This window comes from Aspergillus alliaceus, assembly GCF_009176365.1.
Source record: "Aspergillus alliaceus strain CBS 536.65 unplaced genomic scaffold BDW43scaffold_16, whole genome shotgun sequence".
NCBI lineage: Eukaryota > Fungi > Ascomycota > Eurotiomycetes > Eurotiales > Aspergillaceae > Aspergillus > Aspergillus alliaceus.
The window spans coordinates 329,896-357,297 of NW_022474699.1; the positions used below are offsets into that span (position 1 = coordinate 329,896).

Sequence of the window (27,402 nt, forward strand, 5' to 3'; positions counted from 1 at the left end):
GATGTCTGGGTCCCATAGCGGTTGCCGCCAAGAGATCTGCGGCTAAACCCAAAAGATTACCCAGGCGGAGGGTCGAAAAGTCCAAAGGAGCCGCAGCTCTCGCGCTGAAGAGCAATCAACTCTTTCCCTTCCAATATCCACCCATCCCCCATAAATACCATGCTGTGTGCAAGTGAGTAACAAGCGTGACATGTTATTCCAAGGTTATGGAAAACTAACGGTAATTGATGATAGTCTCGGGAGAGGCACCACAAGTGCCCGTCGTCTCGCCCAAGAGCGGTATGTTGTAACCTAGCACTAGCACCCGCACGATATCTAATGTCCTTTAGGCAGCGTGTTCGAGAAGCGGCTCATCGAAGCATACATCGCCGAGAACGGAAAAGATCCTGTAAACGGGGAGGATCTCTCTACCGACGACCTGATCGAGGTCAAGTCCCAGCGCGTTGTCCGCCCCCGACCTCCTACGCTCACATCGATCCCTTCACTACTCAATGTGTTCCAAGAGGAATGGGACGCTCTGGCCTTGGAGACATATACACTGCGACAGACTTTGGCGCAAACGCGCCAGGAGCTTAGTACAGCTCTCTACCAGAATGATGCGGCCGTCCGCGTGATCGCGCGATTGACCAAAGAGCGAGACGAAGCCCGTGATGCGCTCTCTAAGGTGTCCGTCGGCGCTACTCGGACCGGTGCTGGTGGTGGTGAAGCAATGCAGGTTGACTCAAATTCCCTGCCTGAGGCAGTATTGTCACGTGTTGAGAGTACACAAGCAGCGTATGTATCACTCGTGTGATCCCTGAGGCTCCGACCCCAAATCTAACTGCAACTAGACTCTCTAAGACTCGCCGTAAGCGCCCTGTCCCAGAGGGTTGGGCGACCAGCGATGATATTTCCACATACAAACCCGCTCAAAGCAGCGAGCCTCTCTATCCCGGTGGCAAGGCACTGTCCGTTAATGCTTCCGGAGACCTCGCGCTTGTTGGAGGTACTGATGGTGCTGTTGGTGTCTACTCTCTATCCCAGAAGCAGGTTGTTCAAAGCCTCCAAGCGATTGGCTCCGTTACCGATGCTGTCTGGGCAGGTGATAAGGCCGTCATCGCCTCGTCTACTGGCTCTGTGAAAGTTTTCGAGAACGGCAATGAAGTCGCTGAGTTTAAGTCTCATGCTGGCGCAGCCACGGCGCTCGCTGTTCATGCCACTGGCGACATCGTCGCTTCCGTTGGCGCTGATAAGAGTTATGTGCTTTACGACCTGACGACAAGCTCCGTGATTACCCAGATCTTCAGTGATGCATGTGAGTAAACCTAGCACCACCTGAATTATTGGACACGATCTAATTACAATCTCTTTTTGCAGCTCTTCTTTCCGTGAAGTTCCACCCTGATGGCCATCTTATTGCTGCCGGTGGCATGGATGGCCAGGTCAAGATCTTTGATGTCAAGTCTGGCTCTCCTGCCGCCAATTTCGCACTTTCTGCGCCCGTCAAGTGCCTGTTCTTCTCTGAGAATGGTACCTTCATGGCTGCAGTCGCCGAAAACTCTACAGTCGTCTCTATCTGGGATCTTCGCAGCGCACAGGAAGTCAAGGCTCTGGAGACCGGTAGCCAGATTGACTCTATCAGCTGGGATTACACTGGGCAGTTCCTACTCACCGGCGGACCTAGCGGGTTGACCGTCCAGCAGTACAGCAAGGCATCTAAGTCATGGTCAGAGCCCCTGCGCAGCGCTGTGCCTTCGGCTGCTGTGGCGTGGGGTGCTGCGGCTCAGAGTGTTGTGGCTCTGAACCGTGACGGTGGAATCACAGTGTTGGCGGCATAGTAATAATGATACCTTGTTTCAGGAAAAAGCAAAGCAATTATTTTGTACTTTTAGTTCTTGAAATTATCCATGCCGTTTTGCACCCAACCCTCACTGTTGGGAGAAACGAAAATGAAAGAATAGAAGACAATAAATTACTGTCATTGATTTGATCCGTGTTACATGAAATTCAACCCATACCAGAACCTGTCACATTATTAGCGTCTCCTTCCGGGTGGTGATCCAGGCCCTATTATTAAAGTATGCCTTGTGAATATTTTTCTTTTCTTCCTTCTTCCTCTTCTCTCTTTTTTTTTTTTTCTTTATTCCCTTCTTATCTATTTGGATTTTTTTTGAAATTTTTTTTTTATATTCTTCCTTTATCTTATCGGGAGTCCAAATACCGGTGGCCAAATTGTTGGAGAAGGCGGCATATATCATGTCATCTCTCCACCGCATGGACTCGGCTCCGGACTTATTGCTTTTGACGATTAGGAACTCTTCCGCCAACTGTCGTTTCCGACTTCCACGGCTTTCTCACCTCCTTCCTTCTGTCTTCTACTTCCGGCCATTTGATCCCCCCCCCCTCCTGGCCCATAGACCAGGAAATTTGACATGAACAACGACCCAGGTGTGCAGTTTGTGACTGCACGACCGAGAAAGGTTCGCCCCAATCCTCTCCATCGTCTTCAGGAGGCGGGGCATTGATAGTGCCAACACAGGTGATCTGAGACCTTACTAACTGTTATGTGTCTAAGCGTAATCACGAACAAATGTCCCGATCATCTCATTCGCCCAGCCGCCGTTTCTTTCAACGTGGTGAGCCATCATCATCTAGAGCTCCCAGCCAACACCCCCGGTTGCCACCGATGAGATACGCCGGCGATGGTTTCGACTTTCGGAGACCTATGGTCTCGGCTTCGCACCAGACGGATGAAGTGATCGATTTAACAAACGAGCCAGACTCGCCTCCACAGCAACGCAGAGCAGATCCTCAATTGACACCGCGGCGGCCCAGACAGCCCCGCTTTGGGAGAGATATTATAGCAGACGTCGTAGATTTGGAGGCAGAACCGGACAACACAATCCATCTAGATTCGCCGAGCAGTCCAGAGGTCCAATTCGTCGGCGCCAGCGTACGACCACAACCGCCCCGCCCACCACCGCCACAGCCTAGAGACTTTGATTTCGGTGCTGGCCTTCTACGATATCTACGTCTAGGGGAGCCAAGATCTCGAGACTTCCCTAGTGGAGGTTTATTTTCTAGGGATCTATCATGGAGAACTAGAGGTAGCATCCGTCGTATGCCGCAAGACGTTGAGTCTTTTTGGATTGGAGATAGACCAGGGGGAGCCATCGATTTAACGATCAATCTAGACATGGACGGCCCACTGGCGATGGACTACGGATATTCAGGGTTTCCACCCGAGCCGGAGCGATCGCAACCGGCATACAAGCCACCTAGCCCGCCGCCGGAAGGGTTTACGAGGACTGTTGGAGAAGATGACGTTGTGTGTTGCCCTAACTGTGATTCTGAGCTTGGTTCGGGCGACGAGGTTCAGCAACAGATATGGGTAGTAAAACAATGTGGACATGTTCGTATCCCAGAGAATGTTCATTTGCAGGTTGGTTTTAACATATATACCAGGTTTATTGCGGGCAGTGTGCCACCTACAGGTCCAAATCGAACGCCAAGAAGGCGTCTCAACCCGTTAAACCCTTTTCTAAATGTCAAGTGGCAGACTGTGGGAAGACTGTCAGTGCGCCGAAGTCGATGTTCCAAGTGTATTTGTGATAAAAATGTTCTCTCCTCTGCATGTTCTCATACACGTTTTGCATTACTCTGGCGTTAGGTGGACGATTTCTTCATCCCGGCTACTACTTCTTTGATACCCTGGTTGCATTGATTCTTGACGGAAGGATAGTATACGAATCGTTAATACATATACCGTTCGGTTACACACTGCTAACTGAACTACGGGCCACCTATGGGGTTATTTCCACACCCCATAGGCTACGGTCCCGACTAACCTCGTGGTATTTAAGATCAAATGCATTTTGTACATACATATGCTACATATTCTTTACATAAAAAGCATCGGTTTCCCAGAACAGAATAAATCAAGAGGCCCATAATACACTGCATGAATATGACAAGCTGGCAGCTTCACAGTCCAGAACATAACACCATCGCAAATAAACGCAAAGACACCACTTTACACGGATTTGTAGTCTCCGTGGTATGGGGACCAGATACCTCTGACACTCTCGTTGATACTTGTGACGGGCTTCTTGGTGCGCTTCAGCTTCTCGCCGCTGGCCTCCTTCAACAAATTCGCCTTCTGGAAGATCTGTTCGGGCTCGAGGTTGCGGACACAAATTGCCTTTTCTCGTCCGTTGATGTAGTGACCCTTGACGACCGGATGCTTGTTCGGCCGTGGCGATACGCGGATTTCAATCTGAGGGTTGGCTTTGGCGAAGGAAGGAAGCTGGTGTTTCAGGAAAGCACTGGATAACCCAGAACATTAGCATTAGCAATAGATCTCAAAGCAACCTTGTAGAGAAAGAACATACACCATCCCGCGGGAGCTACCCGCCCAGTCGCAGTAGTGAAAGTCCAAACGCTTGCATTGCAAAATGAAGGCGCCCACGCCGTTCTGCGAACAATCAAACCATTAGCTACCATCTGAGCCACAGACCCAGTGCCGCTGCAATCGAACTTACTCTAGCAGAGGTGACTGCTCTGATTCCTTGTACAGGCATTGCTGCTAGTTCTTATCTGACTGCTGTAGAAAGCCAAACACCCGTGGGATCAACAACTTCCGGGACTTTTCATCGCCGCCGGACATCGCTATCATTGGCCCGCGTCTATTTCGGTTAGCGCGCCTAGCGGCTTCCAGAACCTCAGTTTAGCTGCCAAGTCACGGAGGAACGCGAACTTGACAAACGAGTCCTGCGGTATTGTCTCGGAATAATTCCATCGTCTTTCTTTACTTTTGCCTTTGCGCATGGGGATCTAGCTTTCAATTTGTCTACCCGTATTATCCTCCTCACAAACTGAGGGCTCAAAGATGACGGACAAGCTCCCCCCTCCGCTCCTCGCCCTCTTTCAGCCTCGCCCACCTTTACGCTATGTTACTCCCATTGACCGTGCACCAGAGGACTGTAAGAAGAGTACGCTCGGCGGCGTTGCACAGTTTCTTCCCGACCTGAGGAAATATGAAGAGGAGTACCCATACAATGCTACAGAGAGTTGGATCCAGCGCAAAATGCGGCAGAAGCAGGAGAAGAAGGAGAATATGGACAAGCATTTGACAGTTGGCCTTCAAGACTGTTCGTTCCCTTCCTTCGACTCTGGGAGAGAACTTGAGTGAATTCATGCTGACCTTTTTCTAGTCGACCCTGCGAACGACCCGCAAGCACGAGGCGACCCCTTCAAAACGCTTTTTGTCTCCCGTCTCAGCTACGATGTGAAGGAGTCAGATCTGGAAAGAGAGTTTGGACGATTTGGTCCTATTGAGAGGGTAATACTCAGAAATCCTATTCTACTTTCCGTCTTTTTTCTTCATGCTGATGTGATTAACACAATCTAGATCCGTATCGTTAAAGACACTGTAACCCCGAAGGGTTCGAAGAAGCCACACAAGGGTTACGCTTTCATCGTTTACGAGCGCGAGAAGGACATGAAAGGTATTATTGCAAACATGACCATTATCTGCATTGGCCAAAGGTATCCAAATCTTGAGACCATCTTGCTGACATGATATTCTTCTGCTGGATCCAGCCGCTTATAAAGAGACGGATGGCATCCGTATCAAAGACCGGCGTGTCTTAGTTGATGTGGAACGCGGCCGCACTGTTAAGGGCTGGAAACCTCGGCGTTTCGGCGGTGGTCTAGGAGGCCGTGGTTACACCAAAGCGCTACCCTCGCGCCCTATTGGTCCTGGATCATTCAGTGCTCCCTCCGGGCCTGGCGGTTTCGGCGGCGGATTCCGCGGTGGCTTTGGTGGTGGCGGTGGTAGAGGCTTCAAGGGCGGTTTCCGCAATGATCGGTTTGGTGGTCCTCGTGGCGGCGTCGGATATCAGGGAGGTCGCAACGGGTTTGGCGGACAGGCCCCGCCAAACGCACCGTCTGGCCCCGGTGGTGGTAGAAGCGGCGGCTTTGGTGGCGGCAGGTATGATCGCGATCGGGGTGCAACTGGCAGCAACCGTGAACCGATACGGCCCAGAGATGGCTTCTCCGACCGCGATCGCAGGGAAGACCGGGACCGCGATGGTGGTGACCGTCACAGGGATCGCGACAGGGACAGCTTCCGTCACCGGGACCGGGACCGCGACCGTGATCGTGGTGACAGGTACGGAGGCCGGGAAGACTATGGACGGAAGAGATACCATGAGGATGATGCATACGATGACCCTCGCGCCAAGAGAAGATACTAAACGCCTGCCTTCGAAAGGATTATCCCCGTTTAGTACTCAACACGGTTTGCTGGTGGGTATTTCTGATCGATCTTCCAGTTATTCTCATCGTCTATCACGGCAATGGGTAAGGCAAGGTCCACTATCATTCAGGTCTCATGCCTCCAGGCTTGACCAATACTTACAACAGTCGGAGCGCTATTCATCCTCATCTTACGCTGGTACTGAGGTATTTATGTACACCGCGGCGATCTCATGATTTCCTGACCCATGAAATGGCCTTTTCCTTCCTGGAGAGTCGACGTCTACTGAAACCGGACGCTTGGTCGCAACCCCATTCTTACTGTTTTTCTTATCTAGTTATTCTTCTGCTTTCTTGCATGTCCTTTTACCCTGTCGCGTTTTCCCCTTCTCCAGGGTTTGCACTGCTCTTTACGGGGTAAGTATGTACTTTAGGTAGTCAACATCTTTTCGGTGCATTCATGAAGGGATTATGGGGGGTCAGGTAAGAAGATCAGGTAAGGTTTCTTCAACAACAAAATAACCGAAACCAGGTATCTTCGTACAGTGTAAATCAAGGTAATGGTCGGAATATTCTTTTTCATCATTCAGTAACATCCTCTTCTAGAGTCACACTGTAAGGGAGTTATTTATAGTAGATTTTCAGCTCAGTATTCATGTATGTCCATCATACGCTCATCCGGCAATGAATAACCCGTTAGGTAGTAAACGGGTAATAAAACACACAACAAGAAACGGCAAAAAGAATTGAAAGAAGAGCGAGCGCCAAACCTAACTCCAAGAAATGCCCAGGGGATTTCGTCGAAGAAAAGAAAGAGTAACAAGAGAGAAAAAAAAGATTAAAAACTTCAAGACTTTTCCGTTTTTTTTTTTTTGTCTATCACCCCACCCCATCCTCAGTTCCCATCAACCTCCATACCACCCTGGTTCTCTAAAACCTTCACCTCCCCAGTACTCCGAGTCCAGCGCGCCTTGAGCGCAACATGGAACTCAGACGACGCAACACCAAACATTTTCAGCAACGTTGTCTGCCGCGAATCGAGCACCTCGCCCTCCTTGCAAATCGGGAACGACTTCTGACCACCGGTCAACTCAAGCATAACCTTGCCCTTGATGAGACGGGTGGGCACGCCCAGTTTGCGCAGCTCGGGCTCGATGGTGTGGCTGACTGGCTCGTCCTGCGAGGTGGGGATCTCGCCTGCACGCGAGTACACGATGCCGTTTGGAATGCTGAAGGACCGGGTGCTGACGGTGCCAGCGCGGGCGAAGTCCAGCGGCCGGAAGTTGTCGAAGTAGTTAGTGACGGACTCCGGGTCGCGGGAGGTGAAGAGGAGACCGACGGCGCCGGTGAGGTAGGGGACGAGCTTGTGCAGGTTGGTGGCTGCTTCGGATTCAGGGTTGTGGCCCAGGGCTACGGCCATGACTTTTGTTTTGCCGAAGAAGAGACTGTGGGTGGGTTAGTGGTTGATTGTGAAGAATTTGTGTGAAAAAGGTTCCATTTCATGGTTCTAAAGGTGAAATATCAAAATGGAGAATGGGAAAAGGACGGAAGACATTTCGCCGCAAGAGTGCAAATGTCGAATGTGAATTGACTCACCGGCTATCGGCGAACTCAGTGCGCACATCCTTCAGGTAGGTATTCCGCATGTTGTCGACTCCGAAGACGAACAGGTGCTCGTAGTTCTCAATGCTCTCCCGGATATTGGCATAGAGCCGTCTGGTCTGTTCCTTGTGGGACTTTTTGGCGGTCTTGGTCTCGTGGACGACGCGGGCGCGCTTGGAACGAGGCATTTTGGCGGGGTTATGAGTGGGAAATTCGGAGATCCGATTATTATTTGATTTATTGTAACCCCGGCGTGCTTGGAGGGGGGATTGGATTGTATATACAAGCGCGGGAATGGGTCGACTTGGAGGAGTCGAAATTCAATTATTTTTTTCTTCACTGATAACAGTCGGAATATTGTTGATGCGGGGCTTATCCGATTAGATCTAAACTGCATGGGGAAAGCAGCTGGGATGTCACGGTTCGCCGAACGTACAGAAGACAACAAGAGTATCGATACTCTTCATTCTGGCCTAGGATGATCTAGCTGTGGGCTAGTAGTCTCAGCTCTATTCTATTATTACTATATCAATTTATCTCATTGAGCCACAATGCTCGATTTCATGGACTATATCCAACTCATCTTCGCAGAGGGGACTAACTGGAACCGCGACAATTCATACACATCGCTCACGGCCACAGCTCAGTGCACGTTACCCTCAATCATATCCTATCTAATTATATCCATGGTGATCCCCAGAACTAACAGATCTCCAGCCCTCCTCGACTTCTCGACCCCCGAGCGTCTTCGCGTGCATCTCTCCTCACTCTCCACCCCCCATTTCGCAACCAGCTACACCCTCGGAACCGTAGGCTTAATCGACGGCTCAGTCTCCTACCTCTACAGCACCGTCCCCTTCACCAACACCCCAAGTCGAAGCGCCCTGATCCCCCTCCGCAAACTATCCCCAGGCTACCGCCAAGTAACACCGCCAACGGCACCCCTCGAAACCTGGGAATGGGATTCACCCCTCGACAATGGCGCACCACCCAGCGACATCGCCAAAAAGGCAACCCTCCTCCACGCAACCCTCCACCTTCCACCCCCAACAACCCTCAACGCTCTCTTCCTCCGCCGCATCTCCCCAACAATGCAACTAACGCTAGCCGTCTGCTCAACCCGCGGCCCTCCGCTCTCCAAATCCGCCCCGCAGGCCTCCTTCCTCACCCAACTCTCCCACGATACAGGCAAGTACAGTAACGAATACCTCTTCAGCACGGACAACGCCCTCTTCGGCTGGCGCGGTCTTTGGAACTTCGGCCCGGACCCCCGTTCAAAAGATGATGCCGCACCGCGCCTCTCGCTCCTCTCCGCCGGCGCAGAGGCGTACTATTCCCCCGTCTCGTCGCTGATCGGCATGTCCACCGGTCTGAGGTTCAGTACTTTGCCTGCGGCGACGGATGTACCTGCGTCTACGGCGACGGGGTCGGCATCTGCGAATCAGAGTACCCCGATTTCTACGTTCCCGTATACGCTTACATTGACGTTGACGCCATTGACGGGGTCGCTGTCAACGACATATTCATTGCGTGCGTCGCCGAATTTGGCGTTTAGTTCGCGGTTTGGGTTTAATGTTTATAGTTGGGAGAGTGAGATGGTGGCGGGCTGTGAGCTGTGGCGGAGGTCGAGGAAGCGGGTTCCTGTCGAGGAGAATGATGGGTTGGAATGGGCGCGGCGGAAGATGCGCGCTTCGGAACCACTTCCGCCGCCTTCTCTTCCTACTATTGCAGCGGAGGCGAAGGGCAGGGATGACCAGACGGAGGCGACGGATTCAGTGCTGAAGATCCGGGTTGATCAGTCGTGGAATGTGCGGTTGCTTTGGGAAGGGAGAGTGAAGGAGCTGCTGGTTAGTGCTGGGGTGGGATTGGGGCCGAGTTCGTTCTCGCCTTCATCGTGGGCGACTGCTACGACTGGTTCGGGGCAGAGTGGTGGTGGGAGTCCATCGTATTGGAGGGGGGTGGGGGTTTCGGTGCTTTATTCTTCCTGATTTTTTTTTCTCGGATTAGATCTTTGGAGTTGCGGGCGGTTTTTCGTGCGCGTGTATAGTTTAGATGTATTGCATAGATGTATATATTTAGAGTTATGAGCGAGATAGATGAACAGCCAAATATTTTTTTTTTCGTAAGACCTCTATATTCGTTTTAACGTTTGATTCATAGAACTAATTTCAAACCGTGATAGATTTGCCGGCACAGGAACCGGAAAAAAGATTATAGCCTATATTAATATCTCGATCGCTTACAAACGAGCATTGATGATATCAACGACTGCAAGTGAATGTTAGTATTTCAAAAGGCAGAAAATAAGGGAGGAAGGAACGTACAAGCAGGCTTCAAGCTGGCACCGCCAACGAGGAAGCCATCTACATCGGGCTCCTTGGCCAACTCACGGCAGTTCTTCTCGCTAACTGAGCCACCGTAGATGATACGGGTGTTGTCGGAGGCCTCAGCCGAGATAGAGTCGGCGAGCCACTTACGAATGGCAGCATGGACCTCCTGGGCCTGCTGGGTGGTAGCGACCTTGCCGGTACCGATGGCCCTGTGGCACGATTAGAATCATGTTAGGGTGAGAGTAAACAGAAAGGAAACTTACCAGACGGGCTCATAGGCAATGACGACCTTAGACCACTGCTCCTTGGAGAGCTCCTTAGCGGCAGCATTGAGCTGCTTGGTAACAACCTCGATGGTCTTGTTGGCCTCACGCTCCTACATGGTGTTAATTAAACCAGATCATGCAATCTTCCCCAATAGGGAAAGTAGAAAACGGGTCGCGGGTAAGCCTACCTCAAGAGTCTCACCGATGCAGAAAATAACGCTGATGCCACCATCAATGGCAGCCTTAACCTTACGAGCAATGAACTAAATCCAATTAGTTGCCCGAACGTACCCACTAACTGACAGACAAGGAGGGGGAGAAACATACCTCGTCGGTCTCCTTCAGAATGACACGGCGTTCGCTGTGTCCAATGATGGTCCAGGGGATCTTGGCGTCCTGCAGCTGCTCCACCGAGATCTCACCGGTGAAGGCACCATTGGGCTTGTCGAAGACGTTCTGGGAGGCAACGGCGATCTTGTTCTCATCGGCGAGCTGGCGGGCGAGGAACAGGTAGAGAGAAGGAGGGGAGACGACGACCTCGGAGGATTCATCCAGCTTGGCGTCATTGAGGTTCTTGATGATGGAGGTAATGCTTTCAACATTACCGTTCCTGAGAGACAGAGGGAGTCCGTTAGCTTTCTGGTGGCTTGGTTGGTGTAGCATGGTAAGGGGGCATTGCGGGGCAATGGTGGTGAGGGGTGGGTGATGTCGTACATCTTAAAGTTACCACCGACGAAGAATTGGCGAGGCATTTTGAATGTGCGGTTATGGGAAAAGAAGATACGACGAGTCTGGTTGAGGAGAGACAGGGTTGGAGGTGAAGTTGAAAGTTAAGGGAAGGGAAGGGAAGAGAATACAAAGACGGGGAGCGATGATATAAAAAGGAAGACGGAAGAACAGCGAACCAAGAGTATGGCGGGGTGTCGGCTGCCTCAGGCTCTACAAGGGTGGGGCTTATCGATAAGTAATGCGCTGTCACTGTAGTCGTCTGACTTGTTGAAGATACTACTCCTTCTACTACCACACTACGAGTAATAGATTGAAAATTCACCAGTGATAGTGCAGTTCCATGCAGATTGGATCTGATTAGCCTTCTTTTGGGGCAAATACATACAGAACGCAACAGATCTCGACAAAAATTCATTGTGTACAAACAGTCCCCATATAATGACGTTATTAGTGTCTATCCGTCACCCACTCTCACCCGAAAAAGAATACTAGAAACAAAACCAAGAAAAATGGGAGAGACCCGAGGGTAAAAGAAACATCAATGGACACAGGGGGGGGGGGTCTGAAACGGAAAATCAAATAGAAAAAGAATGATCAAACTCAATAATTGTCATAGTACTGTCGAGAGTAATACGAACCAGGTTCTCTCAAGGACATGCGACGGCGCAAGGCTTCGTCCAGTCTCTCATCAAGTGCATCCAGCATTCGCGTGCGATAGTCCAAGTGCTGCTCCCGGCGGGCAAGTCTAGCTTCCCGGTCATCGAGAATCCGGCTGCGAATATCGTTGTGAGCTCGTAGCCCACGATATCTGTCCTCGAACTCAGGCACATCCAAATCGTCGGAACTAATAGGGGCGTGGATAATCTTCGGGCGATCTCGGGTCTGCCGAGTAACTTCTCGGCTATGCAGTCTCCATAGCTGCTTGTCCGAATCCTTGTTGTCCGCGGGAATCACATCAATATAGCCATTTGGATACCTGCTGTCAGATGCACCTGTAGGCTGTTTCCGGTAGTGCGAGCGGTATCGCGACGGTCCAGGACGCCTGGAAGCAGAGGAATGTCGGCGAAAAAGACTTCCACGCCAGGGCTGGGACTCCTTGCGCGCCTCTCCATCGTCGTCGGAGTCATCGGTAACTGAACTGACATCTTCCAAGTCAAAAATCTCCGAGTCGTCATCCCCAATGCTGCTGGAGTCGGGGGCCCATTCTTGTTCTGGTTCCGCTGCCAAGTTGGGTGGTTTAACACTACCTCCGTGAGGGACATGCTCATGAAAACGTGGGTCATGAGGAGCTGGCTCTTTCTGCGGGATGTTATTGATGACCGGCATGCCGGCGGGGCTTGGAGCGTGCTTGACCCCTTGTCCAGCACCAGCGCCCACGGGAACGCTTCTCATATGTTCCTTTAGGACCTCAATGGCAGGTCTCTTCTCGGGAGCGGCTCTCGCAGCGTGAGGTATGTCCAGCTGTGGGCGTACATCGAAGGACACAGTGGCTGGAGCTGCTTTGGGCAGAGGTGCTTGGTTTACTAATGGTCTTCCTCCAGTTGGATGTACCTGGGGAGGGGGAGGCGGTGGCGGAGCCTGCTGAGGGAATTCGGGATTAAGCTGCCGTTGGACATTGTGCACCATGGGTGGTTGCTGCGGTTGTTGCACATGGCCTGGGTAAGGCCGGGTCCATTCGGTGGTGTTTTCAATGGTCTTTTCCACTGGCCTAGACTCTTTAACAATAATAGGGTTATCGGTCTTCGGTTCGACTTTCTCCTTAGGCTTGTTAGATGCCTTAGGACGCGGCGGGTAGATGGGCTGCCCCATCGCGACAACATCCATGGAGATGGTCTCATAGTCTCCGCGCTTATTGTTCTTGCCTTTCATGGGCCGTTCGGCTTCCTTCACACATGCACAGGTCCATTCGAAATTAGGTTCTTTCTCCTTCAGCTCATGGATGAGCAGGTCCACATGGGTACGCTTTACCTTCGAGAGAGACTGGTACTGCTGGATGCCGGGGAGCTTCTTCGCCCGTTTCTGGACCATGTTGGACAACTCTGACTGCGTCAGATTGATCTGGGTCTTTTCCGCATGGCTCCAGGTGGGCTTGTGTCCAGGGATCGCATCTTTCTTGAAAAAGGTATACCCGATATAAAACCGTGAGTCTGTTTCTCTTGGGGGGACAGAGTCTGGTACTCTCTGTCGATTGCCGGGGGCCGGTCTCTCCGCACTGGCATTCAGACGAGCCATTGCTTCGGCCAACTTGGCGGGATCTATAGAGCGCGGGGTGACAGTGTGAATAGCCCGAGGGGCCCCTGGATATCCTTCCGGTTGGCCTCCTTGGTGACCTATTTGGTGTCCTCCTTGTAGACCACCCGGTAGACCCCCCGGGTGATCTGCAGGGCGGTTGCCTGGATGGTTCGCTGGTTGGACTGCAGGGTGAGGCACTTGCTGAGGCGCAGGGTGAGATGCCGGGTAAGCTGCAGGGTGAGCTGCATGGTGAGCCAATTGGTAGGCAGCCGGATAAGCAGATGGGTGATAGAGTCCCGGGGGAAGTCTTTGGTAATACAGAGCTGGATCTACCAGTTGTTGAACCGGAGCATGATGGGAAGGAGACACTGGCGGAGTCGCTTTCTGGTTAATGACCGCCATGTCTCGAACGAAGCCGTCTTGTCGGGGGTGCGGGCAAACAATAGTGAGTAAGGTAATATCAAATACAGTAAGCCGTACAAAGAAGTACAATAGCAGCGACACTCAAACAGAAGGAATAAGATATAGGGGTATATGGGGTATATGGCTGGGAAAACAGACTAAACAGAACGAACAGAGTAAAGGAGAAAGAAGGAGAGGGTCAAAGCATGTTTATATTTTTATTATCTCAAGACCTAGGAGGGGTAAGTCGGCATTTTCAACTCCAAAGCAAACGAGTATATTATATGGCGGTGTTTCAGAAAGTGGAGGATCCCTGTAATGTACTGTACTCCATCTTGATGACTGCACGCCAGGGAAAATCCCAGAGCTCACACGAGTATCACCCGGAATAAGGCTAGCAATCCGCCCTCGGTCATTGGTTGGATTATCTTCCTTTACGCAGGAATCCAGATCTTCAGAGCATCCCCTTTTTCAAAAATATGTTTTGCTCACTTACACGAGACGGACAGGGCGCAGAAACACCCGGGCATTGCCAGTATAGCGAGGCTGCTGTCATCCCCCTCTCCCTTCTATCGTACAGAATTGTATTGTATCGGAGGCGTCCCTCAGCCGCAGGAAGGGTGGCTATGCGAGAAACAAGAGGCGATTGGATTCGATAGAACGTTGGATACAATAGGCTGCCGTCGACCAGGAAGAAGGTCGGGAGTTGGGTAGAAGTTAGGGTATTCAGCAGGTCAGCTGTGCTACACCTTTCTTGCTTCAGGCAACAGAACACTGCTTCTTGCTCTCAGCGGTTATACTATCTATAACGTAACTGGTCAACGGCTGGCAAATTCGAAATGAGTGTTTTTTTTTCTAACATCAGACGGGTTCAGACCATCCATTGGACTTTCTTTTGTGATGAGCAATGCAGACGATATGCAGCCAAGACAGGCAGGCAGGCACCCATAGCCTAGGAAAGTCTGACAGGAGTCCTTAGCGTCGAGCAGTTCAAATTCCCTCTCATGTAGGATTACGTCCGCGACATAGAATAGATGCAGGAAAGTATGTTGATTGTTTATTCAGTGGACGGATTCTTGAAACTAAGCGGTGCTGCTTACATCTATTTTGGCGTCGTACATCCCGCACGTTGATATAAATATTTCTTTGGACGATAAACAGAACAACCAACCCTGATGAAAGAATAGTAGCTAACTGCTAAGATGATTCCCACAGTTCCTACACGATTATTTTCTTGATTCTTGGAACTAACCCAGGCCCCTCATGCATAGAAAAAATTTTCACTCGCCCACCCTCCATCAGGCCCTAGGAAATGAAAGTGCCAATCTACGTCAGCGTTAATATTCAATCCCCGACGATCTCTGTAATGTCCCCGCATACACTATGGGTAAATTACTGTGTGATAGGCCGGCGGAAATAGAAGATAGTTTAATGGAGGTCTATACTCCTGTACATTTTCACCGCTCTGACTCACTTCTCCTACTGCTCGTTGAAATGCGCCCTCCGTACGATTCCAGGATTTCGAGGACGTTCCACGGAGGGAATAATTTCGAGCCGGAAAATTATCGACCTCGCAAAGGCCAGTTCTCTTTCAAAGAGTCCCGATCCCTGCTGTTAGTTCATGTACAGTACCTTTTGCTTTTGCAGGTTTTAGGGCAAGTGGAGTCCTTTGACTGTCTGCATTACATACATTGACTCTGGATACCACTGCGAAGCCCTAAACCCCCTCTGGGGTATTCTGACGCTGATCGCATGAAAGCTCGTAGAGCACTGACGCAAACGAAGGAAATCTTTACTGTTCCTTTCAATCAAGTATCTTATGTGCCAGGTTTCCTCGTAGAGAAGTAGTCTTCATTATTGTTCTACTAAGTATATCGTGAGACATCTAAGCCAGTGCGACGGATGTGTCACATTGTCTCCAAGATAATGGAGCTTTTCTTTATCAAAAGCCAAGGTTGGTTTCTTTCCTGCATGCATCGTGTCTGGACCATGAAACATAACCCACTCAACGAATTCCCCCACTTTAGCCATGAGGACTCCCGAATTCGCCGAGACATTCTTGACTTAGTCCACCTTTGAATTCAAGTGGTAAAAGAACTGTGTCGGACGGAATCGCAGGAGTTCCTTTATTGTCGGGATCCACCTCACTAGTAAGTCTTCCGGTGCTCCCTGGAGATTGATAAATTCCTGGGAGATACATGATACTATTCGGATATTGCGATCCTTCTCCAGTACGGCTTCCGGGGCCAGTAACGAGATTGCGCAATGTTGTGAACAGTCCCCATGGCAACTTTCGGCCCAACAGTACACAGATTATGATATGAGCATACCTCTGTGCGCGCAAGTGATGGGAAACGAGTAGAGTGAGCTCCTGCAACTTGTTGATTGTGCCACAAAGACTGGGGAGGACTCTGTCATTTGGGTAAGACGTATGAGACTAGCTTTGAGACCGGGCTCCGGGCATGGAAAAGGAGCAGTTTGCTATTCCGTTTCTCGCTATGAATTAGGCTGAAAATCTACGTTACTATGATGCGCAAATGCCCAGGACAACCTGTAACACCAAAGCACTCATACCCATGCCCCCGCTGCGTTTCTCTGGCAGGTCATGTGTCGACTTGCCCCAAATTGCAGATTGAATCACATTAACCTGACATGAAATGAATAAGTGGCGTCGTAATCGATGCAAACGTGAACCCATCGAGGATGAAAGTGAGGCTTGGAAACCAATAAAGGGATATTGAATGAACAAGGAGGAGCTCGTGATCATCTTCGAAGGCTGTCCAGCCTCGCTTGCAGATCGTCATCAGCTGAACTTCCCCCAGCGCCAACCGGTTGCGCAACTCGGGTTTCGCCAACTGCAGTCTTCTGTATGTCTGTAGGTGCCTCACCCAGCTGTTCAAAATAAAGTTAGTACACGCCCGGCTCGAAGGGATGTGATATAGAGAACACGAACCGCCTGGCCAAGGTCGACACCTATTTCGTCCAAGATTTCCTTGACAATGTCTTCCCCTTCTTCCTCCTCACCCTCCATCCCAGTTGCCTCGTCTATTGCGTCATCCATCATTTCTTGTCGTTGATCCATAATATCATTTTCTCGTTCGAACTCCATGGCAATTCGCTGCAGCGCGGGGAGGTTCATTTGTCGATTCATACTACCCAATAGCATCGTTGCGCCTTTCATTGACTGCATCATCTGCTCATTGCTGCGAACGGTCTGTACCAGAGCAAGTAAGTAAAGTGATCCGCCGTTTGTCTGCCTGGAGTCACCGTACCTGAATGCGCAGGGAAATTGCTTGAAGTTGTGTTCGCATTTGATAGAATTTTTGGATGTACCTAAACCCAGGGTTATGCATTAGACCATCGACATGGTATGAAAGAATGATCTATTGCTTTTCTTTGGTAAACGTACCGCCTGGTCCTGACTAGGTCTTTGGCCTGGATCTTGCAGGCTCCAACCTGACCATTCTTGGCGCTCTTCTTGATGTCTTGTACCAACTTCTTCTCCTGATTTTCCAACTTGGTCCTCTCCCGATCCAATTCACGCTGCGTTCGGTCGAGAGCCCTTTGATGTTTGCGCAGGCGCTCTGCCGGTGTCATGCGCTTTCCGAATGCCCACTCGATCACCTAGACAATGAACAACGTTAGCGGGGAATCGGGGAGAACCAACAGTAGGCGACAACACACATTCATCTTGAGCAAGTCAAAGAGACCTCAGTAGTGAAATATTCAGATATGATCCAAGGCGAATGCGTAGAAAGTACAGACGAAGAGCGCAGAGTATGGGGGGAAGATGATTGATGCCCGCAGTGACATCAAGGCCACCGTACTAGTACTGCACTAGACGCAGTACCGGACGATACGCGGATCCCAACTGATCAAAATTACAGTCACATGGCGGCGACCAACCCCTTTCGGGACATTGGATTGGATTTCCTCATTTATGTAAGCGGGTCTCCCGACTGACAAAAAAACAAGTCCCGTTTCATCGCATGTTGCCCGACTTTTCGACTTCTATGTCTATGTACCGCGCATTCTTTTCGTCATGAGTCAGGAGTATTTCCCCGGCAAAGGCGGTTCTTCTGCCGGCGAGGGTTCGTCAAGACATCCTCCGCAACAGGAATCGTCCGAGTACCCTTTCTTCCCGAACGCCCCGCCCGCGTACATGACCGTTGGAAATGGCGCGACCTCCGAGAGCGCTACGGCCTTGATGGCATCGTTGAACGAAGATTCCGGTTATGGCGGCAGTATTGCGAGTGGCAGTTTGATGGATGGTGATGTTGGTGGCGACTGGAGATCAGATATGATGGTGGACAGACCGACTCCGATGCATACCCCAACCCTTCCCGGACAGTGGAATCCAGCAGGTTCGTTTCTTTGGTCATACTCGGTTTTATGGGATGGCGTGGAACAGAATATACTAACATGGTTTGTGCTACAGCGGAGCACGAGAGACAGGTGTACGCGAGCCATGTTCACCAACTACAATAGTACGTCTGCGGGAATCACAAAACAGTCGAATTACAAATTCTAACGGCATTCACAGTAATTCCAACAGAACGAAGTTGGGACGCGCTATCACACGAACAATCGAAACTTTGAAGGAACTACAGGAAACGAACCGCCAATGGCCCGCCCACTATCCCTCAGTGCAAGGCGCGTCAGATTCTCCTTCGGACAGACCCGCGTTGCGCCAAGCGCAGTCGTTCTTCGATGATGGAAACATCCAGCAGGGTGAATTCAGGCCAGGGCCGATCAGACGAGCGGCTACGGTATCAAATAGCGACGATTTGGCTTCGGCAGAATCAAGTGCCGCCGCGGAGCGTCGGCCAGCGCCAGAGCCGAGATTGATGAGCCCGCAGATAGCGCAAGAATTCTCCATTCTAAAGCTAGACCTAAAGCTAGGTGCTTTATCGCAAGTGGAATTAGTACATTCGTTGGAAAAGGCCTCTATCGCATCGCTTTTGGATGGGAAGATCAGCCAGAGTGTCAAACACCTTCTCTCGCTGCGCGACAGAATCGAAGATACGTCAAGTAAGGTTCTGATCACTGGTGACCTTAACGCGGGAAAGTCAACTTTCTGTAATGCTTTGCTGCGTCGCAAGGTATTGCCCGAAGACCAGCAGCCCTGCACGAGCATCTTCTGTGAGGTCCTCGATGCACGGGAGAACAGTGGGGTTGAGGAGGTACACGCTGTCCACAAGGACATGGATTACAATCGCAACGACGAGAGTACATATGATGTATATCCGCTTAGTCAACTCGAGGATATTGTGATCGATAACTCCAAGTACATGCAATGCAAAGTTTACGTTAAGGACGTGCGAACCATCGACGAGTCTCTGTTGAATAATGGAGTTGTTGACATCGCCCTGATTGATGCCCCTGGTTTGAACTCGGATTCTTTGAAGACAACAGCTGTCTTTGCTCGACAGGAAGAGATCGATGTTGTTGTGTTCGTGGTTTCCGCTGCCAATCATTTCACCCTCTCAGCCAAAGACTTTATCCACAATGCCGCAAAGGAAAAAGCATATATGTTTATCGTCGTCAACGGATTCGACCAGATTCGCGATAAGCAACGATGTGAGCGGATGATTCTGGATCAAATTAACAAACTCAGCCCTCGCACATACAAGGAATCTGCGGAACTCGTTCATTTCGTATCAAGCAATGCCGTTCCTGTTGCACCCCCGATGTCTGTAACAAGTTCTGGTTCTGGTGGCGGCGGCGGAGGCTTCGATCCAGACGAAAATGATGACGACGATGACTCGCATGATAGTAAGCCCAAAGGCAAAGGCAAAGACAAAGGAAAAGAGAAGCAAAAGATTCAAGACTTTGAGAACTTAGAAAGCTCTTTGCGACGATTCGTTCTGGAAAAGCGATCCCGCTCGAAGCTTGCTCCTGCCAGGACTTATCTTCTCAACTTGCTTGGAGATCTAAATTCCCTCGCTTCCGTCAACCGTGACATTGCCCAGGCAGAACTCAAGCGCGTTACAGAAGAACTGGCAGAGCTGGAACCTGCCTACGAGGGTGGACAGAAGAAGAAAATCGAGCTTGATGTGCAGGTGGAGAAGTATATTGACGATTCATGCGAAGATGTTTACAACCATACGCGATCGACCCTGTCAGACACTATTGCTCGCGTCTCAGAAGCTGACCTAGGTGTTGAATACCCCGGCATCTTCTCTGCATTCCAGTATGCAGAAGATTTGAAGTTGGCCATGCTGGAACAGATCTCCACAGCAGCCGAAGCCTGCGAGGATTATGCACGCAGAAAGACAGTAGACGGTGTAGATGCCATCCAAAAGATTGGTCTTTTGCATGTTGGAGACAAGTTTGCTCCCTTAAATTTCCGTGCCGATATGATGTTCCGCCGTAGTCGACGCCATACATTTGCCAAACAGGTTGACACCGAAGTTGAACTATGGGATTTCTTCGATTTTGCTGGCATCTGGGAGCGCCAAGAGAAGGTGGCCGGAACAGGAATGGCCATGACAGCTGTAACTGTCCTTGGAGGCAGAGCTTTTGGCGGCATTAGCTGGGTTGATAGCGTGTTCAGTACAATCAAGTTCATAGGACCCAACAACTTGCGACGCTTCCTTGTTCCGGGTTTGGTCGCAGCTGGTAAGTTCTTCGTCGGTACAGTGTTACTGAGCAGAGACTAATTTGAACAGCTGCTTTGACTACCGCATACGTATTGTCTACGATTCCCAGCACACTACCCCCTCGTCTCTCGCGCAAGCTCGCCGCTGCGCTCGAAGAGAAGGACTACGTGCATTCTAACGCAACTCGGATCTCTACAGAAATCCGGCGAGTCCTCCGTATTCCCGCCAACAACCTCCAATCCAGTCTTGCCCAAGATATCGAAGACCTCGCAAGACGTAAGCACGAAGTCAGCAAGACCAAGGTTGAGAGTGAGACTGCAAGCAAGTACTTCTCCAATCTCTTCCGGGAGAGTGGCGAGAACAGGACCTCAGTGGAGAGCATCGACCTTGATGGCCCGTTGCCGGGTGCGATGGCTGCCCATGGACCATGAGCTTTCCATCTCTGTTGCCTTGCGTGTACAAAAAGTAATGATTCTGTATGAGTTATCCGGCCAGCTGCCCCCTCGTGGGTGCTAATTCTGCTTCGCTTCCCAAATATCCATATCCCCATGTACAACAATCATTGTTCATTCTTCCCTGCTTTTTCACCCTCACTTATTTTTACCCTTTCGCCATGAGGCCGTGATTCAATTTGATGGCTTTTCTGTTCACATGTGCATTGGCGTCCATTGAAGAACTCTAGCGTATTGGATTTCCACTCCAGTGGGTGCTTTAATTTAAAACCGTAGGCAGTCGCCTATCTACATAGTTGATCGTTATTGGAGAAAACTCATCATCTTCCTCGATGCGAATCTTATCAGAATAATGATAATAAGTGGTATCAGTGGAAATTTCCAAAATAATCTCTTCCATAACTCCGGCAATGACCAGAAGACGCCCACCTTGATGCTATCTATGTCATGCATAAAACAGTCATCAGAACATGAACAAACATCCACCCCCAACAGAAATGGTATTAACCCGACAAGACCTAGAAAGTATCCTCCACGACCACCTTACCCGCATTCCTCGTTCTCCGACCCGAGCCCCAACCGACGTTTTCCAGTTCCCTAACCTCGCCAACGAGGTTCTGATTAGAGGCCTCTTTCTTGTCGACTGGCTTACCCGCCCGATTGAGGAATTTCTCACGCATGGCGACAGCATCCGGATCTTCGTAGTTCAATTGTGTCATTGGAGGCAGTGTACTTGATTCCTCTTCTTCATTGTTGCGGTCTCCTTCGGGGAAGTCGAATCGTCCGCTATTGACAAGGGAGGGCATCCCGTCTGTGTTGATGCTTTCTATCGCACTTCCACAGCCATCTTCATTTAAGGTATCGATTGAGCTGGCGCGGGAAAAAGCTTTATGTTCGGTAGAACGAACAGAGGAATGGGAGGGCGCTCGCCCAAGGAGAGGCTTCCTTCTCCTTGAACGGGGACGGTCGCCGTTCTCCGCTGTATCCGATGTGGAGCGCGAGTTTGCTGCTCGTGCCTGTTTCAGGAATCCGCTGAGGGTTGATTCGATGGCGGAAAAGGAGGTTTCGGCTGCTCCTTGCTCTAGGGTGGGGCGTCTCTTTGGTGATATGACTGTGCTGCATTGTTGGGTTTGTTCTTTTGTGAGTGACGGGTTTGCTTGGGGGTCGGAGGATCCTTTTTGTGGGGTGCTTGACTTCTTCGATACGATGCCTTCTTTTAAAGGAGTTGGATCTCGCGCGGGGGCTTTGTTTGTTTCCTTGCCTGTTCGTCTGCTGGTTTTGTTGGGCTGGGCTTCTTCTGAGTGAGTTCGAGATTTGGCGGCATTATTGCTTCTGTTGGTATTCTGGGACTGTCCGCTCTGCTCGGGGTAAGAACCAGCTCGCGCTTCCGGGTCTCGACTGCTTTGCGTGGGTTGTTTCCGAATCAGAAAAGGCCCGAATGGTTGTTTCTGGGCTTTTTGGATAGAGGTCCATAGCCACTCGACAGAGACAGCGGGAACACCCCATTCATGCGTATGCCGTAATTTTTCGTGGTTCGTAGAAGTAGCCTCGTTGCATAGCAGGACAGATGCAGTTGGCGTTAAAAACTCATTGTACGTTGCACCTGAAACGATTAGTTCTCGAAAGAGGTCTAGGAAAGAATGAGAACTTACCAATCAACACCACGAGCTTTGATAAATGCAGAAGATTAATACGGGAGACCCCTGTAGAGCATATTTTCATACCATCGAACCCTGAGCCCATTAGGCTGCGTTTTCATGTATCAAGAGCAACAGGGACTTACCAGAGATAGGGAAGCGAGGAACTGGGGTGTTTGCAACATGTGATTCCGGGGGTACCAATGCCTTAGCATCAAGGCACCTTTCCAGCCACATATCTGTTACAACATCACATTCAAACGCTAGATCATCTGTGGAAGGAACTTCCGTTTGGGGTATTTTGTAGGGGACAATTATGTAGAGGCTATGGCCTCTCTTAGGGATATCCGGCCGAGAGAATTCGCTCAATGAACCCACCAACTGGGCCCCATTAAAAGAGAGATGTTGGCGCAGTACATTAGTCTGTGAACATGTTAGATTCGATCACACGGAAATTGAGTGCACGAGCGAACCTGTTTTGAAGAGAACCCATGGATGAAGAAATAACAGCCATCTAAAAAGCCATCGCGGTGGCTAGGCGCTTCTGAAGTTCGTTGATGAGGCTTTTGGAAAACATGGCTTTGCTCCAGGGCTTCTGCAAATGTAGTTTCACTAGCGAAAGACTTAGCCTCTTGGACTATAGAGGCGCGTTTTGTGAATAATTGACTATCATCCTTCTGCTGACTTTCTCTTGAGCCTGTGCCTACGATATCACCCCAGATCCCTTCGTTCTGATCCACCAACTTGGCACTTGCAATGCGGCGCAACTTTCTTGGTCGAGGATTTGATGGATTGCCATTACCCGAATCTCTCTTCCGAACAGCTGGTAACGAGCGATTCCAGGCTCCCTGGCCCTGCTGCTCTTCTGGCACGAGAGGATGATACAATGTCTCCTCCAGGACCATCCCCCGCTCTATACTGTCGGTGAACCATTTCACAGTAACGACCTTAATGTTCCATTGAGTCGCGAACTTGTACTTCTGACCCTCAGTGTCCCGTGCCACAAGATGCGTGACTTGCTTCGTGAGATCTTTTCTAAATTCGGCTCCATGTGCGACAGCGGTGTCTTGGACGTAATTGCGGAATGCCACTGGGTTAAGGAAGCCTTAGCAGATGTCATCCCGGCGCAAGATCTTTCTCACTCACTGTCCTCAAATCCCGTTATACATAGGCACAACCCTGCAAATGTCGGGAATTTATGTACTTCTTCCAGTGCTCGCACGTCTGTGTCCCCGCCCTGCATCCATGATTGGCGCACCGCCTCTACCCACTCGGGTTTAAGAACGGTCACATCTGATCGTTCTCGCGCAACAAACTTGTATTTCGTAGTATTGATTTCGCCGATAATCAAATGGGTAACATCAGAGGTTAAATCAAGCTTGAGGGTCGCTCCCATCTGGCTCGCGATTGTAGCCAACTCCGTCTAGGGTAGAATGCTGTCAGTTGTCATGACGCTTGATTCGTACGAGCAACGCGGTATGGAAAGGCAAGCACAGCAATAATTCAAGAGGAGAATAAGGTAACGCTTCACTGACCCGCTGTTCTGGTAGAATGGACGTGAAGCAAAGGACCACCCCCGCAAGAGGATGTTCCTTGTCTGCCTTATTATCAGTTTTCCGGTCATAGAGGCATAGAATGGAATCCATAGTGTACTAACCCGAGGCAGCTTTCTCTGCCATGCTTCATGGTTGGCAGCGCATAAAACAACAATCTTGCTCGTTTATGTATTGATTTGATACTTCCGATGCGGCATTGGCTCGCGCGTGCCGTGATGCGTTGTCACGTGATATAGATAGGAAGTCAAAAAAGCAGATACAGAAAACGTACCTAGGGGGTTTGGAAACCTTGATGCTTTTCTTCTAGACAGTCCAGGCTATCATCAATTGTTCTTCCATTTCATCTAACTTTTTTTGCAAGTCTGCTAGTATACTTTGATCATTTTGTCATTTGCCCCGTGAGGTAGCCCTTATCGGAATCACGTGTGATAGCAGCGCGTATCTTCATAGAAACGCGGGTCGCGAATGCTCTCATTTAACAGTATTGTTTCTATAGGTGATGTGCCACTGAAACCATATTGCTTCAATTTGTCTTCTTTGTGTATGTCTAGAATACGGAACAGGGTCACAATTTGCCGTGTTAGCTCATATGGTCCATCATTGACATTGCAAACTGCATGCAGATTCTCGACATCCCGACAGGCGCCCGAAGAGACCGTAATGTTCAAGAAAGCTGTACAAGACCATCCGGGACCATCTGCTAAACCCCTTCAATCCACCCTTTTTCGCAGCAATGGGACGCAGCCTCCGAAACCGCCTCCGCAATCACTAGGGGTTAAACGAAAAATCGAGATGGCCAATGTCGGAGGATCCGCCTTAGGATCTCTTCACAACACCGTATACTTCGATGAAAATGATTTCGATGATGACCTTGACTTGGATAGCGAAGAACCAGAGCCCTTTATACCACCTCCAAAAATAGTGAGGCCAAGCAACGAGCAACAGGTACCGTCTCAAAGTCCTACAATTATCGACTTGGATGGGATTATAAGCAAGCCGGCTCCGGCACCCACGACTACGTTCGAAGATGACAACATAGACATAAAGTACCCTGAGTTGCCTCCAATGCCTGAGGATGACCCGGCGCCATCCAGCAGCATACAACTCCCTTGGTCCTCCTCTCCACCGTCTCACTTTCAGAAACCCGCCAATACTCGAACCTTACCATGGCTCAAAAATGAAGAGCCGACACGAGCACCACCAAAAGATCTATACAAAAAGCCCGCAACTCCCGCGCGTCCAAAGCCGACTGCGCCATGGAATAAATCGGCTAGCGCAATCAAGGAGGAACAGAAGGAGTTGCGCCGACAAACTAAGAAGAATCAGAAGGCCGATTCTGTGCAACATAAGCCACGTCCAAAGATGGCATCTTTGTTCCTCAGCGATGAGCAGCGGCACGTTCTTAATGTTGTTGTTGAAAAGGGAAAGAGCATATTCTTTACCGGCTCTGCAGGGACTGGTAAATCAGTTCTCATGCGGGAAATCATCAAGAAACTTCGCGATAAGTATAAAAGGGAACCAGATAGAGTGGCAGTGACGGCTTCAACAGGCCTGGCTGCCTGTAATATCGAAGGCGTTACCCTCCACAGTTTCGCAGGTATCGGCTTAGGCAAAGAGGAAGTACCTGAACTTGTTAAAAAGGTCATGCTCAGGAATGCTCCTCATAGTAATGCATTGGTATTGACGCTCTACAGATCAAGAGAAACCCCAAGGCCCGGAACCGTTGGTTGCGTACGAAAGTCTTAATTATCGATGAAGTATCGATGGTTGATGGAGACCTTTTTGATAAGCTAGAAGAAGTTGCTCGGAAAATCAGAAACAACGGTAGTCCTTTCGGCGGTATCCAGCTTGTTGTCACAGGGGACTTTTTCCAGTTACCTCCGGTCCCCGATGGCAGTTTCCGAGAGGCAAAGTTTGCTTTCTCTGCCGGCACTTGGAATACTTCTATACAGCATACAATCCTCTTGACTACCGTTTTCCGTCAAGCAGATCCCGACTTTGCTGGTATGCTTAACGAAATGAGACTTGGGAAACTTAGTCCCCGTACAATCGAGACCTTCAGGCAGCTATCACGGCCACTTGACTTTCACGATTCTCTTGAAGCTACTGAACTGTAAGGGTCACCACTTCAATGTACTCCTTGGGAACTAACACAGAACCACCTCTTAGATTTCCGACGCGCCAAGAAGTAGAAAATGCAAACGGAGCAAGGATGCAGAGGCTTTCCGGTGAAGTGATGACTTTCACCGCTACCGATTCAGGCGCAATACAAGATGTACAAATTCGTGATAAATTGCTGTCGAACTGCATGGCTCCACAAGTGATCCACCTCAAAAAAGGAGCGCAGGTCATGCTCATCAAGAATATGGAGGATTCACTTGTGAACGGGTCGATTGGGCGAGTAGTTGCCTTTATGGATGATGCCACATTCGACATCTACAGAGAGAATGAGAACGACTTTGCTGGTGATGCAGGAGCCGGGAGCGATGACGAACTGAAGATGCGCTCCCGCAAGAAGCTTAAGTCTCTTGCTAACAAAGAGGGGGGTGTTGTTGTAAGCAAAAAATGGCCGCTTGTCTGTTTTGTACAGCCAGACGGAACCGAGAGGCATCTGCTTTGCCAGCCAGAAACATGGAAGATTGAGCTTCCCAACGGAGAAGTTCAGGCTCAGCGTCAGCAAGTCCCATTGATTCTTGCCTGGGCTCTGTCTATCCACAAGGCTCAAGGCCAGACCTTGCAGCGGGTCAAAGTTGATCTTGGACGAGTTTTCGAAAAGGGGCAGGCTTACGTTGCGCTAAGTCGTGCAACCTCCAAAGATGGTCTACAAGTCACACGATTTGATGCACGAAAAGTCATGGTACATCCCAAAGTCACGGAGTTTTACTCCAAACTTATCAGCATCAGCGAGGTGCTCAGATCTAAAAAATCTAAGGCCCAGCAGACTATTCCTGGTCATTACCCGGAGGACGAGTTTGACGATGAGTTTCTAGACAATTTATAGGGCTACAGCATTTCACTTACTATGGAATGCATCCGAAGCTTCTATTATTACTTCTTTATGTCTACTTTACAACTACATATTGATTGGCAAGGTCGAACCCTTTATGGGTATGCATGTAATGATACCATGGAGGTTTTTTTTGGTTTTAATTTCTTGTTCATATTGGGTTTTTGAGTCAAATATGCGCAAGGAAGGTTTTATTGAGAATACTAATCACTATTCTGACCAACGCTTCATGGTAGATTGGGGGAGTTGGTAATACAGGGCTATGGTAGGAAGTACCACTGTAGTAATAGGTGAGTGGAGGATGTAAAGTTCCCGACAGTCCAAAATACCCCGAGCTAAGGTAGGAACCT

The 27,402-nt window shown here is 50.0% G+C and overlaps 12 protein-coding genes across 12 annotated transcripts; 6 read left to right on the forward strand and 6 right to left on the reverse strand.

Annotated features, from left to right (window-relative positions):
• The first annotated feature begins 92 nt into the window (after positions 1-92).
• On the forward strand, positions 93-2,026 carry BDW43DRAFT_273378 (WD repeat PRP19 family protein). The gene is made up of 5 exons (XM_032041621.1): positions 93-172; positions 235-279; positions 330-774; positions 831-1,294; positions 1,357-2,026. The coding sequence occupies exons 1-5, from the start codon at positions 160-162 to the stop codon at positions 1,815-1,817; spliced, it is 1,428 nt and encodes a 475-aa protein (XP_031901365.1). The 5' UTR covers positions 93-159; the 3' UTR covers positions 1,818-2,026.
• A 90-nt stretch (positions 2,027-2,116) lies between these two features.
• BDW43DRAFT_273382 (putative RING finger domain protein) lies at positions 2,117-3,831 on the forward strand. The gene is made up of 2 exons (XM_032041622.1): positions 2,117-3,391; positions 3,445-3,831. The coding sequence occupies exons 1-2, from the start codon at positions 2,570-2,572 to the stop codon at positions 3,589-3,591; spliced, it is 969 nt and encodes a 322-aa protein (XP_031901366.1). The 5' UTR covers positions 2,117-2,569; the 3' UTR covers positions 3,592-3,831.
• On the reverse strand, positions 3,832-4,596 carry BDW43DRAFT_273384 (mitochondrial 54S ribosomal protein mL43). The gene is made up of 3 exons (XM_032041623.1): positions 4,521-4,596; positions 4,371-4,453; positions 3,832-4,304 (listed from the first exon to the last, which is right to left on the reverse strand). The coding sequence occupies exons 1-3, from the start codon at positions 4,557-4,559 to the stop codon at positions 4,013-4,015; spliced, it is 414 nt and encodes a 137-aa protein (XP_031901367.1). The 5' UTR covers positions 4,560-4,596; the 3' UTR covers positions 3,832-4,012.
• A 144-nt stretch (positions 4,597-4,740) lies between these two features.
• On the forward strand, positions 4,741-6,809 carry BDW43DRAFT_273386 (U1 small nuclear ribonucleoprotein 70 kDa). The gene is made up of 4 exons (XM_032041624.1): positions 4,741-5,129; positions 5,193-5,320; positions 5,390-5,486; positions 5,581-6,809. Exons 1-4 carry the CDS (start codon positions 4,868-4,870, stop codon positions 6,234-6,236), a joined length of 1,143 nt encoding a protein of 380 aa, XP_031901368.1. The 5' UTR covers positions 4,741-4,867; the 3' UTR covers positions 6,237-6,809.
• On the reverse strand, positions 6,745-8,138 carry BDW43DRAFT_273387 (ribosome assembly factor MRT4). Its single transcript, XM_032041625.1, has 2 exons — positions 7,834-8,138; positions 6,745-7,682 (listed from the first exon to the last, which is right to left on the reverse strand). The coding sequence occupies exons 1-2, from the start codon at positions 8,025-8,027 to the stop codon at positions 7,133-7,135; spliced, it is 744 nt and encodes a 247-aa protein (XP_031901369.1). The 5' UTR covers positions 8,028-8,138; the 3' UTR covers positions 6,745-7,132.
• Positions 8,139-8,266: 128 nt separating this feature from the next.
• Positions 8,267-10,139, forward strand: BDW43DRAFT_56501 (mitochondrial distribution and morphology protein 10). The gene is made up of 2 exons (XM_032050245.1): positions 8,267-8,487; positions 8,557-10,139. The coding sequence occupies exons 1-2, from the start codon at positions 8,391-8,393 to the stop codon at positions 9,825-9,827; spliced, it is 1,368 nt and encodes a 455-aa protein (XP_031901370.1). The 5' UTR covers positions 8,267-8,390; the 3' UTR covers positions 9,828-10,139.
• On the reverse strand, positions 10,079-11,671 carry BDW43DRAFT_318832 (triose-phosphate isomerase TPI1; the record flags this gene model as incomplete). Its single annotated transcript, XM_032048766.1, has 6 exons — positions 11,150-11,671; positions 10,763-11,045; positions 10,624-10,698; positions 10,433-10,545; positions 10,164-10,378; positions 10,079-10,107 (listed from the first exon to the last, which is right to left on the reverse strand). Exons 1-6 carry the CDS (start codon positions 11,185-11,187, stop codon positions 10,079-10,081), a joined length of 753 nt encoding a protein of 250 aa, XP_031901371.1. The 5' UTR covers positions 11,188-11,671.
• BDW43DRAFT_56455 (uncharacterized protein) lies at positions 11,432-14,037 on the reverse strand. The gene has a single exon (XM_032050244.1). It carries the CDS (start codon positions 13,796-13,798, stop codon positions 11,765-11,767), a length of 2,034 nt encoding a protein of 677 aa, XP_031901372.1. The 5' UTR covers positions 13,799-14,037; the 3' UTR covers positions 11,432-11,764.
• Positions 14,038-16,561: 2,524 nt separating this feature from the next.
• On the reverse strand, positions 16,562-17,488 carry BDW43DRAFT_310199 (ESCRT-III subunit protein DID4; the record flags this gene model as incomplete). The annotated part of the gene is made up of 5 exons (XM_032046871.1): positions 16,562-16,690; positions 16,752-17,012; positions 17,071-17,131; positions 17,208-17,422; positions 17,483-17,488. 5 exons carry the CDS (start codon positions 17,486-17,488, stop codon positions 16,562-16,564), a joined length of 672 nt encoding a protein of 223 aa, XP_031901373.1.
• A 289-nt stretch (positions 17,489-17,777) lies between these two features.
• On the forward strand, positions 17,778-21,018 carry BDW43DRAFT_56542 (mitofusin). Its single transcript, XM_032050246.1, has 4 exons — positions 17,778-18,162; positions 18,237-18,285; positions 18,342-20,419; positions 20,470-21,018. Exons 1-4 carry the CDS (start codon positions 17,841-17,843, stop codon positions 20,829-20,831), a joined length of 2,811 nt encoding a protein of 936 aa, XP_031901374.1. The 5' UTR covers positions 17,778-17,840; the 3' UTR covers positions 20,832-21,018.
• A 142-nt stretch (positions 21,019-21,160) lies between these two features.
• Positions 21,161-24,353, reverse strand: BDW43DRAFT_56575 (BRCT domain protein). The gene is made up of 6 exons (XM_032050247.1): positions 24,147-24,353; positions 23,636-24,086; positions 22,963-23,579; positions 22,636-22,912; positions 22,505-22,585; positions 21,161-22,455 (listed from the first exon to the last, which is right to left on the reverse strand). Exons 2-6 carry the CDS (start codon positions 23,883-23,885, stop codon positions 21,371-21,373), a joined length of 2,310 nt encoding a protein of 769 aa, XP_031901375.1. The 5' UTR covers positions 23,886-24,086; positions 24,147-24,353; the 3' UTR covers positions 21,161-21,370.
• A 190-nt stretch (positions 24,354-24,543) lies between these two features.
• On the forward strand, positions 24,544-25,961 carry BDW43DRAFT_56582 (PIF1-like helicase-domain-containing protein). Its single transcript, XM_032050248.1, has one exon. It carries the CDS (start codon positions 24,589-24,591, stop codon positions 25,789-25,791), a length of 1,203 nt encoding a protein of 400 aa, XP_031901376.1. The 5' UTR covers positions 24,544-24,588; the 3' UTR covers positions 25,792-25,961.
• Positions 25,962-27,402: the final 1,441 nt, after the last annotated feature.

Coding starts and splice junctions, on each gene's coding strand:
- BDW43DRAFT_273387 (XM_032041625.1), bottom strand. CDS start 8,027: ATGCCTCGTTCCAAGCGCGCCCGCGTCGTCCACGAGACCAAGACCGCC. Junction 7,683..7,833: donor ACTGAGTTCGCCGATAGCCG/GTGAGTCAATTC, acceptor ACCCACCCACAG/TCTCTTCTTCGGCAAAACAA.
- BDW43DRAFT_273384 (XM_032041623.1), bottom strand. CDS start 4,559: ATGCCTGTACAAGGAATCAGAGCAGTCACCTCTGCTAGA. Junction 4,454..4,520: donor GAGCAGTCACCTCTGCTAGA/GTAAGTTCGATT, acceptor GATTGTTCGCAG/AACGGCGTGGGCGCCTTCAT. Junction 4,305..4,370: donor GGTAGCTCCCGCGGGATGGT/GTATGTTCTTTC, acceptor TGGGTTATCCAG/TGCTTTCCTGAAACACCAGC.
- BDW43DRAFT_56542 (XM_032050246.1), top strand. CDS start 17,841: ATGAGTCAGGAGTATTTCCCCGGCAAAGGCGGTTCTTCTGCCGGCGAG. Junction 18,163..18,236: donor CGGACAGTGGAATCCAGCAG/GTTCGTTTCTTT, acceptor TTTGTGCTACAG/CGGAGCACGAGAGACAGGTG. Junction 18,286..18,341: donor CATGTTCACCAACTACAATA/GTACGTCTGCGG, acceptor CGGCATTCACAG/TAATTCCAACAGAACGAAGT.
- BDW43DRAFT_56455 (XM_032050244.1), bottom strand. CDS start 13,798: ATGGCGGTCATTAACCAGAAAGCGACTCCGCCAGTGTCTCCTTCCCAT.
- BDW43DRAFT_56575 (XM_032050247.1), bottom strand. CDS start 23,885: ATGGGAGCGACCCTCAAGCTTGATTTAACCTCTGATGTTACCCATTTG. Junction 23,580..23,635: donor TATAACGGGATTTGAGGACA/GTGAGTGAGAAA, acceptor TCCTTAACCCAG/TGGCATTCCGCAATTACGTC. Junction 22,456..22,504: donor AAAGCTCGTGGTGTTGATTG/GTAAGTTCTCAT, acceptor TAATCGTTTCAG/GTGCAACGTACAATGAGTTT.
- BDW43DRAFT_273382 (XM_032041622.1), top strand. CDS start 2,570: ATGTCCCGATCATCTCATTCGCCCAGCCGCCGTTTCTTTCAACGTGGT. Junction 3,392..3,444: donor TAGTAAAACAATGTGGACAT/GTTCGTATCCCA, acceptor CATATATACCAG/GTTTATTGCGGGCAGTGTGC.
- BDW43DRAFT_56582 (XM_032050248.1), top strand. CDS start 24,589: ATGTCTAGAATACGGAACAGGGTCACAATTTGCCGTGTTAGCTCATAT.
- BDW43DRAFT_273386 (XM_032041624.1), top strand. CDS start 4,868: ATGACGGACAAGCTCCCCCCTCCGCTCCTCGCCCTCTTTCAGCCTCGC. Junction 5,130..5,192: donor GACAGTTGGCCTTCAAGACT/GTTCGTTCCCTT, acceptor ACCTTTTTCTAG/TCGACCCTGCGAACGACCCG. Junction 5,321..5,389: donor GATTTGGTCCTATTGAGAGG/GTAATACTCAGA, acceptor AACACAATCTAG/ATCCGTATCGTTAAAGACAC.
- BDW43DRAFT_56501 (XM_032050245.1), top strand. CDS start 8,391: ATGCTCGATTTCATGGACTATATCCAACTCATCTTCGCAGAGGGGACT. Junction 8,488..8,556: donor GCTCACGGCCACAGCTCAGT/GCACGTTACCCT, acceptor ACAGATCTCCAG/CCCTCCTCGACTTCTCGACC.
- BDW43DRAFT_273378 (XM_032041621.1), top strand. Junction 775..830: donor GTTGAGAGTACACAAGCAGC/GTATGTATCACT, acceptor AACTGCAACTAG/ACTCTCTAAGACTCGCCGTA. Junction 1,295..1,356: donor CCAGATCTTCAGTGATGCAT/GTGAGTAAACCT, acceptor CTCTTTTTGCAG/CTCTTCTTTCCGTGAAGTTC.